Genomic DNA, 19,341 nt, shown 5'->3' on the forward strand with positions numbered 1-19,341 from the left:
CTAGAATCTTCTAATCTAACCGTTGGAGGAGTAGAGAAGGAAAGATCACATAATAGGAAAGTGTCTCTCTTTATGTCTCTTTTGTAAAAGAGAGTTGCCCTAGCTAGCCCTCCTACTTAAGGGCGTAGCCACATTGTAAACGATAAATCTATATAGAGAACCTATTCTATTCGATATTCTAAGCTCTTCAATTGAGGGTTTTCCCTTACTAAAATCGTTTTTTATATACTCAAATGGGTAGATTCTAGTCTCTATAATCTCATGGAGAGACCAAACTTTGACAATGCTTGGTCTCTACCTTTTTTTCATTCTATTCTCTACACCATTCTCTAAAGTATTCTAAAGGGTATTTGGGTTATCTTTGGTGTGAGAGAATTGTTGCCTCTCATACTTATTTTTGAGTATACACAGCTTATATTGGCGTGTATAACTCTTTCTTTATCTTAAGAACACTCTCATTGAGTTGTATCTTTAAGGCTTTACACGTGAACACACAAATTCCGCTTTAAGTGTTCTTGTGAGTTTATATTGGAGTAGAGTGTATCATGCAGCTCACTCTCTCCAAATTCTAACAAAAAGCAGTAAAATTTGGATTTTATATAACTTCAAATGGTTTATTTTGCTCAGACCACCTCTAGTGTATATCTCTATTTTTTACTCAATATAGAATAACTTTATAAATAAAATTATGTAAAAAAATAGAGATGAGAATAGAGTTACTCTAAATATAGAGTAATGTAATCATTTTTCTATTTTAAAGTAAAATATAGAGTAAAATTAAAGGAAATGTTGTTTTATAATAGAATTTTGATCACTAAAATTGAACAGGGTTACTGTGTTGGAGATGCATCAGAGAAAAATGAACTGTAGATTACTCATAGAGGTACCAATGTCTTTTAAAGAAAACTGTAGATTCCAAAGTCGTTTTATGGTTTCAATTAAATATTGTTATCACTTACTTGGTTTAGTAATTGTTATTTATTTGAACACATCAGTTCAATACTTACGATAATCTTCGATTTATTGAAAAATCAGTAGCTTTCAACGGTCGATTTAACAAACTCGCCAACACCATATTTAAAATAAAATAAAATGAAAAGAGATAGATTTTAAATGATGTTTTTTATACTTATATGCATGATCTAATCTATGATGTAACATTCGCTGATGGTTATATTTGAAATGAGTAAAGAAAATCAGATTACACAAAGCTAAATGGAAGGAGAAAAGGAATAAGATTTTGATTATATTTTTAGATATATATCTTCAAATGGTTTATTTTGCTCAGAAAAAGAAAAGTGAACTGTAAATTAGTCAAAGACACCTTTAAGGCTTTAAGGTTTCAATTAAATATTTGTTTGCCCTTGGGAGATTTCATACCTTAAATGAGTTAAACCCTCTCATCAATAAATAGTGTGATTCCGCCCTTTCCTCTAAAATCACAACACAAAAGAGATAAGACAATTTTTTACAAAAACAACCTATGGAGAACCAATCACTTATGCCTTCAGTAAGCTCCTCCTCCCCACCCAAACATGATCAAAAACTCAAAAGTGTCGTTGTGGCAGAGGAGGAGAAGGTGACCATGAACCTTCAGGAACAAAAGCCTCCTCAAGATATTGTGTCTGAAAGGACTATCCTTGAGAGGCCTGTGCAAAGAGAAAGAGCTAGCAAAATCTACTCCTGTAGGTTCTGCACGAAGGATTTCTCATGCCGGCGAGCTCTAGCCGGTCACCAGAACGCCCACAAAAACGAACGAGAATTCCATAAGAAGCTGAAGTTCATCGAGGCAATGTTTTCAGAGGATACTTATCGTGGGCCTTTCGGCTACAACTATGAAGGGATGTCCTCTTGGCCGTTTATGTACGGCGGAGGAGCTAGCAGCAGCAGCAGCAGACATTACCTGTCTTCTACTGGTCGAGGAGTCGAAAAAATGAAGACGACCATGTTTCCGCCTCATCACCATTCCATCCTCAACTGGAGCAATACTGCTGGCCGCCATAGAAGTTCTACAAGATATCCTTTAACCCCTAAAAAGTATACTTCACATGCTTTATCAAATGATGAGGATATCAATCTTGATCTCACTCTTGGTCCATCTAAGCCCATAGGAGGCAGCAGCAATAGCATTAAAACCAACACTAACACATTGGAAGCTACTAGAGGAACAACGAATCTGTTCAGTCCCGTGTGTCCTCGTGTGTCTCCATTCAATTTTGTTGCTGGAAACCCGTTTGATTCATTCCCCGGAAGATATGTTCCTCCTTTTGGAAACACCAATCCTTGTCATGATCAGTTTTCTTTGCAAGGTAATGGAATGGGCTCTAGTCATCCGAATACTCTCTTCTCAATGGGAATGGATTCCAAATCCATGGTGCCTCCTTTTGCTCCTCCTTATCCAACGTCAACCAATCATTGTAATGGTTTGGTTTCTTCGCAAGAGAATGGAATGGGCTCATCAAGTCAGGTGCCTCCTTTCGCTCCTCTTTATCCAACGTCCACAAATCTTTGTAATGATTTGCTTCCTTTACAAGAGAATGGTTTGGGCTCTGGTCGTTCAAACAGTCTCATCTCAAAGGGGGAAAACAAAGCCATGGTGCCTGAAGATGATGATGGTAAGGATCTTGAAATAAGGTGGCTGACCAAGAAAAAGAGATCATGAAGAGAGAGGCTGCTCGTGTTTGTTCAAAAAAAAAAAAAAAAGATTCATGTCCCTTTGAGTTTTTCAGTTTGCTATCAATGAGGCTTATGTTTCACCTCTTTTGTTTCTTCATGCAATTCTTTCTCTCTCTCTCCAGTTTTCTTCATTGTCTTCCTTAGTGTTCTCTTGGGTTTAGTTGATGTAATTTCGATTCATTAATCAGATCCTTTTTTTTTTCAATTGTTTGTTCTAAAATTTCAGAATATCTCATGTCGTATCTCTCTTCTATGATGATGAAGCATCTGACTAGCAAATTTGTGAGTTGTTGTTTTTATTGGATAGCTCAATATGACATTAACATCTCTCTCATGTCGTATTTCAGGATATCTCATGTCGTATCTCTTTTTTTATTGAATTTGTGGGTTTTGCGATGTTTGATCTATTTTGGCTTCTGTAAATGATAATGTCATCGCGGGGATAGCTCAGTTGGGAGAGCGTCAGACTGAAGATCTAAAAGGTCGCGTGTTCGATCGACGCTCACCGCATTTTTTTTAACGTATGTATTTCACTCGGTTTATTTTAATGTACATATGGCCGGTTAAAAACCAAATTCTCAATCAATTATGTACAGGTTCCTTAGTTCCTTATATACTGTATCACATTTTTAAATAATGATTATACAGGATTATTCGTCTATCATAGAACCACTACACATACAATATACAACAACACTTCTAAAAGAAAAAGAAAAATATATATTTGAAAGTGAAAGAACTCTTGCTAGATAATTTAAAGTACTCTCGCATATTAAGAGAAATCACTATTTGATAACTCGGTCTGATGCTGTGAAGTATGAACAATTGTGCACCTTTTTAACATTAAGAAAAGGTTGCCCTAAGCCCTTAAGAGTCTAATTCACTGGGTTAAGAAAACATTTGAAAAAAAATTCATAAGAACAATGTATTTTTTTGTATTCTTTAGATGAATTTTAATTTTTCTGAAAACATAATTAATACTTTGTTCACGAATAAAATCATACATAAGAGTAACCATGCATGAACCAATATGAAAAGATTCGTAACAAGTCATAGGTTATAACACATGCTCAACAAAAATGTCATTGTCCTATTTAGTAGGACCGAGAAATGTGGATCACACTGCTTTCTCTACTAACCATTTTAATAACTGCGTTCATATTTATCGAAATTACGATGTTTATAGTTTCTTGACATATATATATATATATATATATATGTTCTTACCGTTGTACTAAACATAAAATACTTGAATTTATGATATAATATAATTAGTCGTCATTACAAAAACTAATCTTAAACCGATACCTTAAATTGGAGAAATAGTCATACTTTTACTTAGAAACGAAGCAGTAAAAAAGGTTAAGTGAAATCGTTGATGGTGTCGCCGCAAAGTTCGTCCAAAGGCACACAGTCTCCAACTTGTATCTCAATAATTAATTAACAGAATAGCCCCTTTATCAATCAAGCATTTGACTTTTCACTCCTATAAATTCACAATTAACAATTCTCATCATCATCATCATCATCATCATCATCATCATCATCAAAACAAACCAACTCTCCTTCTCTAATCAAAACAAAGATGGAGATCTCAAAGACCCTTTTGCTACTGACGGCTCTGGTGGCTGCAACTTGTTTCTTGCAAGCCAAGGCAGCTGGAGTTTATTGTAGTAACCCGTACACTCGATGTTACCGCAAGTACATTAACTGTCCAGAGGAATGTCCAAGCACAACAGCCATGAACTCCAAGAACAAAGTCTGCTACGCCGATTGCGATAGACCCACCTGCAAATCCCAATGCCGCAGTAAGCATTTTTTTCGACTCCTTAATCATAAAGTTTCCCACACATGTCTTTTGTGCACTTTAAAGTAAACCATCATATGTTTTTGCGTGTAGTGAGGAAACCAAATTGCAACAGACCTGGATCAGCTTGTTATGACCCGAGGTTCATTGGAGGAGACGGCATTGTCTTCTACTTTCATGGAAAGAGCAATGAAGAGTTTAGCCTCGTCTCTGAATCTAACCTTCAGATCAATGGTAGGTTCATTGGTCACAGACCCGCTGGTCGTGCCAGAGACTTCACATGGATCCAAGCCCTCGGATTCCTCTTCAACTCCCACAAATTCTCCCTCGAAGCCGCGAAAACCGCCTCATGGGACAATGAAGTCGACCATCTCAAATTCTCTTTTGATGGCCAAGATCTATCTGTCCCAGAAGAAACTCTCTCCACCTGGTTCGTATTTGATACAAAACCTCAGTTTCGTTTTTAGACTACATGTTGATTATTGAAACTCTATATGTTTTCTTTATAAATTAGGTACTCACCAAACAAGGACATCAAGATCGAGAGAGTGAGTATGAGAAACAGCGTGATCGTGACAATCAAAGACAAAGCCGAGATCATGATCAATGTGGTTCCAGTGACAAAAGAAGACGACAGAATCCACAGCTACAAAGTACCATCAGATGACTGTTTTGCACATCTTGAGGTTCAGTTCAGATTCTTTAACCTTTCACCTAAGGTAGATGGAATCTTGGGACGAACCTACAAGCCTGATTTCCAGAATCCCGCTAAGGCCGGAGTCGCCATGCCAGTCGTTGGTGGTGAAGACAGCTTCAAGACTTCTTCTCTACTCTCCAATGACTGTAAAACTTGCATCTTCTCTGATACACAAGCAGATATTGATTCAGTTAAGTCAGAGATCGCATATGCAACTTTGGATTGTACCCGTGGAGCCTCTTCTGGATACGGTATCGTGTGCAGGAAGTAAAAAAAAAAAGAATCTTAAAAGAAGAATAATGCCAGAGAGCACACTAGCTTCTACTGGAGATTTTCCAAAGTATAATTTACAAGTAATGGAAAAATATGTAACTTTGCAATGTATTTGTATCGTATCATCCACCATGTACTCTAATTTTGTATTAACCTAATCATTGTTACATAATACTAATAAACATTGCTTAATCTACGANTCTCCAATGACTGTAAAACTTGCATCTTCTCTGATACACAAGCAGATATTGATTCAGTTAAGTCAGAGATCGCATATGCAACTTTGGATTGTACCCGTGGAGCCTCTTCTGGATACGGTATCGTGTGCAGGAAGTAAAAGAAAAGAATCTTAAAAGAAGAATAATGCCAGAGAGCACTAGCTTCTACTGGAGATTTTCCAAAGTATAATTTATAAGTAATGGAAAAATATGTAACTTTGCAATGTATTTGTATTGTATATCATCCACCATGTACTCTAATTTTGTATTAACCTAATCATTGTTACATAATACTAATAAACATTGCTTAATCTACGAATCTAAATCAATAAGTTCATGATGAATGCAGAGAAAAATATTTGTTTGAATCAATATGTTTAGCTAGCTTAAATAAGTGTGTGGATTGAATATGGTTTTTGTTTGAATAACTTGGTTTAAGTAACATATTTTCTGCAATGATAACAAAAGCGGGGATAGCTCAGTTGGGAGAGCGTCAGACTGAAGATCTGAAGGTCGCGTGTTCGATCCACGCTCACCGCAATATTTTGTTTTTCCTCTATTTTACGTAACTTTCTAAAAACGGCGTCGCTCTGTATACTTTTAACTTTTATCCTTTCAGAACATTGAAACGACATCGTCTGGCAATAAACTATGCAAATTAATAAGACTGGATGAAACGGCGTCGTTCTTGCTAAGTAACTTTTAATCTCCTCTTTCATAAGATTAAAACCGACATCGTATTGGCAATAATAAACTCAAACTATGCAAATTAAGAGGGGATGAGTTTCATAATCTGAATCGAGTATCTATACTAGTATTTTTGGAACAGTTTTTGCTCAAAAATACTTTTTAGAAAGTTTTTGTATTTAATATATTGACTTTAATATTACTTACCAAAAATTTCAAATTAATTACAAGTAAGATTAAAAAAAATAAGGAAATCTTTCTACTTCATTCAAACATAAATATATGATTTTTTTCATTTTTATTTGAATTTATATTTAAATTATCTTAAATTATTCTATCACACATATAGTTAATAAAAATTGTGATTTTTTTCCTGCATATGATGTAATATAAATATTTTAAAACAGATATATATTACTTAATTTACGGATACAATATCCCACTTTGCCTAAAAAAGTTGGGCGATTCAGAGTCATACTATAAAAGATACCAAAATGATTCATAATACAAAAAGCTTGATTTATCAGGCATTCAAACTTTTTAAAAAAACTTTTATTTGGTTTATTTCGTTCTTTATTAAAGATTTTTAAAAATATAAATATGATAAATATTTATATTTTATAAAAAGTAGGATTATTATAAATATTTATTTTTTAGAAAGTTAAACTTTATAAAATATTAATAATATTTAAACGTTCATGAAGTTTAAAATTTATTAAATTTAAATATTATAAATATTTCAACTTTTTATAAAGTTAAAAGACCTTTAAAATATTAATAATATATTTAAAATTTTACGAAACTTCAAATATGAGGAATACTCAACCATTTTAAGAATTCTAAGTATTATAAATATTTAAACTTTATAAGAAGCGTCAGTCTTATAAAATGTAAAAGGTTACAATCTTAATAAATAACATAGCATCTCAAGCTAATATTTATAATACAAAACAATAAATATAAAAAATTAAGATGATATAGTGCGAATTAAAATATCTCGAGACGGATTTATATAGCGGGATGGGTTTGTCGATATTTATATAAATTTAAAATATCATTAATTTGGTGTTACATGGGTAAAACATCATTTCATTATTTTGTTAACACTATCGATATCAGAGAATAGACATATCTAATTAAAATTGATTAAATAAATATTATGTAAAAAACAAATTATATTGCGGTATTATATGATTTAAACTTTAAATCTTAAAATTAAAAACTATTATATAATTATAACATATTTAACCAATAAATAATATTTATAATTTATACCGCGGGTCATAATCTAGTTCTAACAATTTTATGAGGAAAAAAGAAAACTGATGATAAATGAATCTTAAAATATAATCACATTCTGATTCTTGATTGCTTTTATAAAAAAAAACACCAATACTCACTATATTACAAAACAAATACACCGTAAAAAAATTCAGACAATGAATCATTTTGTTGTTTCCAACCCAAAAGTGTCTTCAACAAATAAATATCGTTTCTTTCTGTAAATTTTTTCAAAAACAAACAATAATGTCTGTCTCTGTTGTTTTCACCAAATATGTTTTTATCTTCTTCTCCTACCTTCCACGAGGATGAACAAGCTGCGAAAACACAGCACTCGTAGTCGCGTCTTCCGCATCATCATCAGTACCTGTCCCTGAATTTACTCCTCCTCCTCCTCCTCTATCAATTATACTCATACTGTTATCAAACGGCTCCATTGGTGCCATTGGTATCCCTGGAATATGGTTTGTGCTATTGTCATCAGGCTCCATCAAAGCCGAAGATGTTTCTTCTAGCTGTAACGCGTACTCCAAGTTCCACAGTACATCTCCCATAGAAGGCCGGTCCACACCGTATTCAGCCAAACATTTCTCAGCGGTTTCTCCAAATTTCTTAAGCGATGCTGGATTCACTTTCCCTGTTAAGTTACTGTCCATGATCTGATCGAGCAGACCCTTCTTCTGCCACGCCATTGCCCATTCCGCTATGTTCACTTGTTCCCTCGGTAACACCGGGTTTAAAGCAGGTCTACAACATAGAACTTCCATTAGTACAACACCGAACGAGTACACGTCGGACTTCTCTGTTAACTGCTGTCTCCTGAAGTATTCAGGGTCGAGATAACCGAAGCTTCCTTTAACCGCCGTGCTCACATGGGTTTGATCAAGTGAAGGGCCAGTTTTGGATAGTCCAAAGTCAGCAACTTTAGCCACTAGATTCTCATCGAGTAAAATATTCGTGGTCTTCACGTCACGGTGTATAATGCTTTGAGATGCACCGGTGTGTAGATAATGTAATCCTCTCGCTGCACCAATGCATATCTCGAGTCTTTGTTTCCATGACAATGGAGGAAGATCAGCTCCATAGAGATGACTCCTCAACGGTCCATTAGCCATGTACTCGTAAACCAGAATCATTTCGGATCTCTCGTCACAGTAACCTATTAAAGAGACGAGATGTCGATGTCTGAGTTTGGACAACATTTCGATCTCGGTTCTGAACTCAGCCATACCTTGCTCGGATCTTGGATTACCTCTTTTAACCGCGACTTTAGTCCCGTCTTCCAAAGTTCCTTTATAAACCCTACCGAATCCACCAACACCAAGCAACGAGCTCTCATCGAACTTATTAGTAGCATCCATGATTTCTTGAAACATAAAGCAACGGCCAAGATGCGTAGAAGCTAACGAAATGCAACTAGCTGTAGCACTCTTGTGAGAAGCTGTTGATTTGGTAAGAGTCTGAGACAGTCCATATAAAGGCAACGGCAGCCATGGATGTCCATTACCAGCTTCTTGAGGACTCGTTGATCGCTTCTTCCTTGAAGCAACCAAACAGCAGTAACAACAAACTGCGATCATCAGAACTACAAAGAACGAACCAACAGCAGAACCAATGATCACAGCTTTCTTCTTTCCCTTATCTGATCCTCCAGGAACAAGTGACTTAACCGAAGAAACACCACTTAAGCTCTTAGCTTCATTACTAATCTTCAAAACCTCTAACCCATTCATAGTTGCGTTAGTGATATCTGCTTGTGAATCAGGCCCAACGCTAACGGTTAAAACATTGGGAGACTCAACGGAACCATTGGAGATAAAATCTTTAAAGTAAGGAACTTTAAGACCATTAGTCAACGTAGAGAGATCAAGACTTCCAAGAGCAAGATCATCATTCACATAAAGATTGAAAACAAGCGTGTTCAAAGCTTGACTCACGACATCACAGAAATGAACACGAACAAAGTACCTGAAGTCTGGATCTACAGGGAGAACCCAAGTAACGTTAAAACTCGGACTCGCTACATTAGCTTCACCCATTGTATCAGCAGTAGCATAAACCATGTTTGGAGCTGTTTCTTGAGTCACGGAAGCAGAGTACTTAATCGAAGAAGGGTTCGCCGTCACGACAAGAACAGAGCTGTTCACATGGAGATACTCTGCATCGTTATCCCATTGTCTCCCCAACGTATCGTTTTGAGAAGTCAACAAAGGTCCTCCCATGTTTAACCTGTAGACTGTTTCAAACGCAAGCTGAGAGAGACCACTGAACGGAGTTGAAGGGTTTAAAGCCAAAGCTTGATCAGGGATAAGACTATCCGGAACAGAGACAACCTCAATCGCGTTGACAAACACCACCGAATCGTTTGATGGAATGAAACTCAAAGTCAAGAACTCTGAAGTGACATTGACTGTGTACTCCTTGAAGAGGTAAGAGCCGTTGAAGTTCTTGAAAGAGAAGTCGTTCAAGAGAACGAAGTCGTCTGTGACAACAGTGATTGAAGCAGAGCGTAAGTTCCAAGTAGAGTTCTTGATTGGTGAGAAATGAAGACGGATCCAATGACGACCCAAAGAAGTGATTTTGAATCTGTAAGAAGCTAAACCGGAGAAAACACGAGCGGTTTGGTAGATCGAACTGCTGGAACTGGAAGTGGCTGATGTTGCTACTGAAGAGTTTCCGATTTTGAGTACAAGAGATGAGTGGAGTGAATCCGGAACAAAGATTCTGTTTTGAAAGGTTATGTTTTGTGATGAGCCACAAGAGATCAAGTAATTGTCCGGAGGATTGAACAAGGCAGATGAAGAAGTTGTATAACAAGAGAGGAACAAAAGAAGAAGAAGTAATGATTTTGTGAACACCATTGTTGTTCTGTAAGAACCCTAAAAAAACCCAAATCGGAAAAGAAAAAAATGAAGAGAAGCCCCAGAAGTAGAAAGAAACAAACAAGCTCAATTCTAAAAAAAGAATCAAACTTTGAAGATTGGCCTGTAGATTTGATTGAGAGAAGGTTTGGGTTTGGATTCACATGGCTAAAGGGAACACCCAATTGGAGAAAAATGTGTGTGTTTTGGGAAGAATCAATCAAACTCAAGTGAGCAAAGAAATGACGAAAAAGAAAAAAAGGTTGAGACTTTTTTGAAGTGTTACTTTTAGTTATTTCTGCAAAAATTTCTTCTTTTTATCGAATAGCTCTTTCCAGGCTGGTTGGTTTTGATTAGGCTGTCATCTTACATACAGAGGAGGAGAAGCAACTCAAAGGAAGCCTTCCTTCACAAAGGGCCTACAGAGAGAGAGAAGAAGACTAATTAAATAGACTAAAACAGAATAGGATTAAAAGAATTAATTAATAACAAGATTAGTTATTTTACTTTATAAGTTTTTTTAAATTATAATGATTTTAATTAGTTAGGTGTTAATTTTTTGTCTGTTGTACTAATGAGGTTGCATAAAAATTCGCGGCGGGTATTAGCTGTTAATTTTGAGTTTTTTTTTTTTTTTTTTTAATTGTAAGGGTCTTTTTCAAAAAGATAAGAAGAATAAGTAAACGTTTGTTTCTTTTGGCTATATATTGTGTGTCACTGTTTTAAGTGTTTTATAAATATCACAATTGTTTCGAGAACATTTTTGTGTGTGTTTTTTATCGACCTATCTTAATCAACTCGTAGTGTTAATTTGCGTTTCTGTACGAATATTTTCAGTTAACTACATAATAGGTATGTGGATAGCTATATAAAAATTACTGTTATAAAGCATGTGTACATCTGATAAGTACTGATTTTTTTTTAATCTTAACTAAAATGAGGAAACAAGCATATCAAAATGACTGATAAAGTAACCAGTTGATCTCTGTATACACTTGATATAGTATCAAAGTCATGATATTTTCTACTATCAAGTATGGAATATTTAGTAAGTTAGATTTCGTATACAAAAATATGATTTCAATGTTTTTTTTTTGTCAATGAAGTGTGGTAGCCGGTGGAAACCTTACCTAACTATATTGTGATCGTGTTGCATTAATGGTGAAAAGAAGTTGTCTTCAGTATGTTTCAACCACTAGGTTAATTAAATAGCAGATGCTAAAATAATATACAGAGCTTTTGATTCATTGGTAGCAAGAGGCAGTAGAGGTATAACTTATATAGTAACTTATAGAGCTTTAAGAATATGTCAAACCAGCGAAGTTCCCAACTAAATCTATTAGTATGGACTATGGATAAATGAATCAATTAATTCAACTCAACTATTTATAGTTTCAGTTTTTAATTCAAAACCAAACTACATTGGCGTAGAAAATTAAATGAGTTACTTGATACTATATGATTTTTATATAAAGTATTGATTATATGTGTTGATTGTTAATCTTATTTTTGAAGGAATCGGCTAAGCATGAGACAACAAACGGCATCAATATTAATTCGACCCCCACTACGTCAAGTCATATTCCAATTTTTCACGTCTCAAGCGAAGACAATTACATAAGCTTTGTCAAGATAAAAAACAATTATGCAACGATATTCTTAAACAAGGTTTGATATGTCAAAACTCCGTAATTTTTACGTGACTCATTCGGTGTGTGAGAATGATTAGAAGATTTCTGTTCAGTTCGATAATATGCTCTAAGATATGCTAATCTATAATACTAATATAGTTTACATGTTGACAATTACTCCCGCAGGTGGTGCATAGATAATAAATTTGGCTTTTAAAAAATATCAAATTGCAGCAAAACTCGAAATAAGTAGAACCCCACAAAACGCGGCTTTTGGAAGACGGGAGTGGACAAAGATGACGGCGCCGCAACCGACGGTGCCTTCTCTTCGTTTGCATTTGTGCTAACAACAATACATGATAACACCAAACCAAAACTGTGACCTTGTCTTAACTTGGGAACACACACACACACACACATAGAAGACGTATATAGAACTGATAGAGAAGAGAACAAACACACAACGTAACAACACGATTTTTATTTCGTCACACGTTGTTTGTTATTATAAAATAATAGTAATTATATAGTTTTTGAGCTAGAAAAGTTATATCGTGGTTCCGTTTATAATTTCGTTACTCGAATTTTTTTTTTTTTTTTTTTAAATTGTATTTTAAATAGAACACAATATTTTAAAAACTTGTGTGTATTCTTGGTGAGGTAAGCTTTTTGTTTTATTACGTACTTTATCAGATCTCATATATATTTCAAACATGAAAAAGACTATGGTCTATATAACGTGTTAATATGTCTTCTATTTCTCGTTATATGATGGAGTAAATAAAGTATATATATATATATATATATATATATATATTTATTTATTTGAGGAATTTGCCAATCATAAGACGACATGAAAGTTTCATTCTCACAAGCAAAAACATAATCTTATAGCAGAAAAACAAATAAAAGTAAAATGCAACATTCGAAAAGAAAAAAAAAAACATTCGAAAAGAAAAATAATATGATAGTGGAGGATGAAGTCGTTAGGTCACACCATGTGCCTGCACATGCGTTCGCATATCAAACCCACATGATTCCTACAGCTAAATCTTTTATTATTTACATAAACAAAAATTTAACTTATTATTATAAAGTTCAAATGCTGGAATTTAGAAGACGACTATGTATGTAGTACTAACTTATAAGACTTTTTTAGATTTGTTTATTTAATAATTAATGGGACTTAATGGCACCAAGAGTGCATATCATATTCAGATTAACGCGTTGAATTAATTTTTAGGGCTAATAAAAAATTCCCATCTTTGAAAGATTCATTAATTATGTATCAACTCGATGATAATCAGACAATCGTCCAAACGTATTCTGGTAGGATATATTGATTGGAAATTTTTCTAAGGCATATTTATTAAACTATACGCAGATTATTTTGTATTTAGACACTTAATCCCGTATCCACTAAAATAAATTTGTTAGCAATTAAGTTTTCTGTGACATGTTCTATCTTTCTATTAATTTTTTATGTGGTTGTTAGTTTTTATAAAACACAAGGGACAAAACATCATAATATGTCATTTTCGGAGAAAAGACATTACATTGATTTCCAAATTGTTTAATTAACAATGATTCGCTTATATTCACCTAAGACTAGAAGTAAACTGATATTTCTCAGATTAAAGTGTATCTACAAGAGTATATATACTATGCACAAGTATAACTAACTCTATACAGTATACTTTATCTATACAAGTATATTATACTGTATTTTCATGTATTTACATACTTATTATCCAATACACCCCTCTCAAGTCTCTGAATCTGGAAGATAGAGACTTGAGATAGACATACGTGACAACAAAGAGTGAAACGGACCAGGATGCAAAGGTTTAGTCACGATGTCAACATGTTGATCTCGTACTGTGTGACAATTTATCTCGATATGCTTCGTCCGCTCATGAAAGACTGGATTCGAAGCAACAAGCATAGCGGACTTGTTATCACAAACAACTTTGCTGGAGTTTATATCTTTACCTTCAGATCCTTAAGCAACTGAGTCAGCCAGCGTTGCCAAAGCCATACTCCGATACTCTGCCTCTGTGCTACTTCGGCTAACAGTTATCTATTTTTTAGACTTCCAATTGATCAAAGAGCTGCCTAGATAAATGCAAAATCCAGTAACAGATCTCCTTGAGTCAGGACACGTTCCATAGTTGGCATCACTGAAGGCATTAAGACATAACTCAGTATCGACAGAGAAGAAAATTCCTTGACCAGGATTGTTCTTAAGGTACCACAACACACGTAGAGCAGCTGCATAATGCACATCAGTAGGACAAGATAGGAATTGGCTAAGATTGTTGACAGCAAACGTGATGTCTGGCCTAGTGATGGTAAGGTACAACAATCTGCCTACCAATTCCCTATAAGAAGTTGCATCCTCTAGAAAAGTTTCAGATTCTCTACTTAGATTTACCGTTGGATCCATAGGGACATTTTCGGGTTTGCAAGCAAGCATACTTGTGGCCGCAAGGATATCCAAGGCATACTTGCGTTGACACAACAAAATCCCGGAAGCATTCCTAGCAATCTCCAGACCAAGAAAATACTTCGGGGCTCCTAAATCCTTGATCTTAAAAGCTCTATGAAGAGCAGCTTGTAGATCCTACAAATCTGTGTCATTGTTGGAGGCTATCATAATATCATCAACATATACCAACAATGCAATGAACGAGTCACCAGTTTGCTTCACAAATAAGGTGTTGTCCCCATGTGCTTGTTCGAACCCTTCATTGAGAAGAACCGTGGAGAAGCAATGGTACCATTGTCTGGACGCCTGTTTAAGACCATACAGTGAGTTATGAAGCCTGCAAACTGCATTTGGAGGTAGAGGAGCACCATTCGCAGGAGTATAACCTTGAGGTAAGCTCATGTAGATCTCCTCATCCAAAGTACCATGCAAGAAAGCATTAGTAACATCCATTTGAGTTAATCTCCAACTATGTTTAGCTGCAAGACCAAGAACAAGCTTTACACTGGCAAGTTTAGCAACAGGAGAAAACGTTTCAATATAATCAATGCCCTCTTGCTGCGTGTAACCTTTAGCCACTAAAAGGGCTTTATATCTATCTATCGAACCATCTGGGTTATATTTGATAGTGTAAACCCATTTACACCCAATCACATGTTTACCTGGGGTAAAGATTCAACATACCATGTACGAAGCAACTTAAGAGCAGTGATCTCCACATCCATAGCTTTCGGAAAATGAGGATGTGCCATGGCTTGATGGAAATTTTGAGGTTCTGTTTCAAGTGAACAAGAAAGAACAAAATCCTGATAGGAAGGCTTCAGTTTCGAATATGAAAGAACAGAAGAAAGAGGAAAAAGAGGTAAAGAACGAAGAAGGTGAAACAGAATCATAAATGTCAGAAATATGTGGAAGAGTAGTAATGAAAAAAGAATGAGAATCTTGAATAAGATTGCAATGGTAATCAGATAAGTAACATGTAGCCTTCACATGTCGTTTTGACTTCGTGATGAGTGGCAAAACCTGTCCTACATAAGCTGTCACAGTCTCTCGGGATGACAATGAAGGAGAGGCACTAGAGTGTGATGCAGAGTTTGATGAAGATGCACTAGAGTGTGCATTCGAATGAGATGCAAAAGCATTACCATCATGAACAGGATAAGATGTAATAGGAGATTGATCTAATGCAACAGGTGTAGACAAAGGCAATATGGTATGATTAAACAAATCAGACGAAGAAGATGATGATTCGATGTTTTTGAAAGGGAAAATGTGTTAATGGAAAACAACATTTCTAGAAACAGTAACAACACGAGTGTCTAAATTCAAGACTTTGTAACCTTTATAACCTGAAGGATATCCTAAGAAAACACAAGGAATAGCCCTAGGAGTGAATTTGGTTCTGTCTTTAACAAGAGTAGACACATAACAAAGAGAACCAAAAGACCGTAAGAAATCATATTCAGGTTTCTTTTTATATAATCTTTCATAAGGAGACATTTTTCCTAACAACAAAGAAGGAGTTCGGTTAATAAGAAAAACAGCAGTCAAGACACAATCAGACCAATAATCCAAAGGAACATTTGATTGAAACAACAATGCATGTGCAACATTGAGTAAGTGTTGATGCTTACGTTGAACAACAGAATTCTGTTCTGGTGTATATGCACAAGAGAATTGATGCTACATGTCGTGAGTCTTAACAAGATCAGTAAATGCTAATTCAGGGGCGTTATCGCTACGAATAGCTTTGATATGAGCCTTATGTTGTATCTTAACATGCTTGATGAAATCAGGAAAGACAATAGAAACATCACTTTTATTTCTTAACATATAAAGCCAAGTGACTCTTGTACAATCATCAACAATTGTAAGAAAATACTTATAACATTCGACAGACTCGATAGAAAATGGACCCCATATATCTAAATGGACAAGATCAAATGGTGAGGAAGACAATTGATTTCTAGACACAAAAGGTAACTTTTTCTGTTTTGCTAATGGACAGACTGGACAATGTAAAGAACTAGACTTGGACATTGGTAAAACACCCGACATATGCTGTAATTTGGTAGGTGATGGATGTCCTAGGCGTTGATGCCAAATGTCTCCATCGACAAGCAAGGATCCAGAGAAATGCGCAGAAAGGACTTCAGTCTCCAAGATATAAAGACTATGAATCAAAACGCCTCTACCAATCGTCAAATCCTGAGAAAGGTCCTGAAGAAAACAATTATCAGAATAAAAATGTGCAGAACATTTATTATGCTTAAGTAGAGAACTCACACTCAAAAGATTGAACTTAAAAGTAGAAACATGTAAGACATCATGCAAAACAAGATTATTTGAAATATGCACAGTTCCTATATGAGTGATATGTACTCTAGTGCCATTGGAAAGTGAGACTGTGACCCCTGAAACAGGATAGGTTTCACTAAACAAAGCCAAGTCAGAACTGACATGACTAGTGGCTCCACTATCAATTATCCAAGCACCATTGGGAAGAACATAATATAAAGAAGTAAGAGAATGGTGTTGAAAAGTAAAAGAATGATTCTCATATCGTAAACTTGAAGAGGGAAATTCAAATGAAACAGTACCAAATGAGGACGTTGGTGCCATGGCTCCATTCTCAGTTATCGTAGCAGTTAGCTGTGGAGATGATTGCTCCGAAAATCAAACATGAGTGTTGAGTTGATGGATCAGAGAATGTATTTGATCAGCACTGAATTGACTAAGGTCAATATTAGTAGCAGTCATTGCTGGTGGTGGCATATAGAGAGAAGGAGGATTAGATGCTCCATTGCCATTAAACATTGCATTAGCCAACACACCAGGTTTTGCATATTGATTCTGTTGATACGAAGATTGTTGCAACTGGGATTGAGTTGGAAATTGACGACGAGTCCCTGAGTTGACTTGACTACGTGGTAACGAGTATTGCTGAGCAGATGGCCTTGGTCCAAACTTGTGGCCTAGAGGATAACCATTCAACTTATAGCACTTATGTATGGTGTGTCCAGACCTATTGCAATGAGTGCAATATGGGCGTTGACTAGGCTGGTAGTGCACAACAGCATAGGCTGTATTATCCGAAGGACCAGTATAACCACCAAGATTTGCATTGGAAGCCACATCAGATGTACCACTATAGTAGCCAGTAGAAACCATATCAGAAGGACCGGTGCTTTGAAAAACAACATTCTCGAGCTTTGTGACCGGTTTGATTGTCACATGTCGCTCATCTTGTGTCACCATGTTAAACGCATCAACAACAGTGGGAAGAGGCTTAAGCAACAAGATGTGTCTCCGAGTAGCTTCGTACTTCTCATTAATTCCCATCAGAAACTTGGTGACCTTGCATCGTTGCTGTAACTTCTCCCACAACAAAGCAGCATTGCACTCGCATCTCCCACATGTACAAACAGGTAATTCCAGATAATTCCTGTGTTCCTCCCACAAGGTAACTAGTTCCGTATAATAAGTAGTCACATCAAGAGAACCCTGCTGTATAGTACTCAATCGTTGTTATATCTCATAAACCCTTGGAGCATCATCTTGCTTGAAACGAGATAACAAATCTTTCCAAATCGCATCAGCAGTAGGCATGAACAACAAACTTTGGCTAATCTTTTTACAAACAGGATTCATTAACCAAGTTGTTACCATATCGTTGCATCTAGACCAAGATCCGGCATCACGATGAGTATCAGCAGGTTTAGGGATAGTACCGTCTATGAAACCGAGTTTGTTGCGAACATTGAGCGCCATACGAACTGAGCGACGCCAAGAATGAAATTCTGAGCCAGTAGAGAGAGGATCGGAAACAAGGATTAATCCGGCGTGATCCGCCGCGTGCAAGAAATACGGATTCTCGTATTGATCGGAGTGATGAGGAACAGTTTCATGAGTCACTGGTCGATTTTGAGGAATCGATTCCATTTATGAAGATGAAATTGAGAAAGATGAAGAGGATCTGTGTCGAATTGATTAATTAAAAGAGAAAACAACAGATCTAGGTCAAAGAGAGGAAAGCAGAATCGCGAAGAAGACGGTGAAGATCGCGAACAAAATAAACGAAATCACAGCGAAACAAAAGGAAACAATAGATTCAAGTAAAGCTAGTGAGATTGAACAGCTCATGATCACTGAATCGAGAGTGGGTTCAGCTCAACGAAGAAGATGAATGAGAAACAATGGCGGAAGCTTGAAAAAGTTTGTTAGAGTGCTCTGATACCATATTAAGAATAAACTCATATTTCTCATTAATGATTAAAGTGTATCTACAAGAGTATATATACTATGTACAAGTATAACTAACTCTATACAGTATACTCTATCTATACAAGTATAATATACTGTATTTTCATGTATTTACATACTTATTATCCAATAGAACATGTTGGACCCAATTGCCAAAAGTCCATTAACCTAACCTAATCACTTTTTCTAATTCTTCAAAATTGCCACTTAACGTGAAAGAATAATACGTCGCCATTACTGAAAATACTTTTAGTCGTGGAAATACTCATTTTTTGTTTCCGTTGATATACAGATCGATTACCCAACAAAACAGTGATATATCGAGAGATTTCAGAGTTATTTTATCATGTGTTAATTACATGCATATCCAAAAATATTAAATATTATTCTTTTTTATTAAATATTATTCAAACAATATATATATATATATATATATATATATATATATATATATATATA

General features: G+C 35.5%; 3 protein-coding genes and 1 non-coding gene across 4 annotated transcripts; 2 read left to right on the plus strand and 2 right to left on the minus strand.

The window, feature by feature from the left end:
• On the plus strand, positions 4,229-5,649 carry LOC104761458. Its single transcript, XM_010484542.2, has 3 exons — positions 4,229-4,484; positions 4,577-4,913; positions 4,998-5,649. Exons 1-3 carry the CDS (start codon positions 4,262-4,264, stop codon positions 5,449-5,451), a joined length of 1,014 nt encoding a protein of 337 aa, XP_010482844.1. The 5' UTR covers positions 4,229-4,261; the 3' UTR covers positions 5,452-5,649.
• Positions 6,139-6,211, plus strand: TRNAF-GAA. Its single transcript has one exon. It is a non-coding gene; the product is annotated as a tRNA-Phe (tRNA).
• Positions 7,692-10,919, minus strand: LOC104761459 (receptor-like protein kinase THESEUS 1). Its single transcript, XM_010484544.2, has one exon. The coding sequence runs from the start codon at positions 10,498-10,500 to the stop codon at positions 7,933-7,935; it is 2,568 nt and encodes an 855-aa protein (XP_010482846.1). The 5' UTR covers positions 10,501-10,919; the 3' UTR covers positions 7,692-7,932.
• LOC109130504 (uncharacterized mitochondrial protein AtMg00810-like) lies at positions 14,212-15,371 on the minus strand. The gene is made up of 3 exons (XM_019240091.1): positions 15,282-15,371; positions 14,806-15,177; positions 14,212-14,754 (listed from the first exon to the last, which is right to left on the minus strand). Exons 1-3 carry the CDS (start codon positions 15,369-15,371, stop codon positions 14,212-14,214), a joined length of 1,005 nt encoding a protein of 334 aa, XP_019095636.1.

Source organism: Camelina sativa, chromosome 18 (assembly GCF_000633955.1).
Source record: "Camelina sativa cultivar DH55 chromosome 18, Cs, whole genome shotgun sequence".
NCBI lineage: Eukaryota > Viridiplantae > Streptophyta > Magnoliopsida > Brassicales > Brassicaceae > Camelina > Camelina sativa.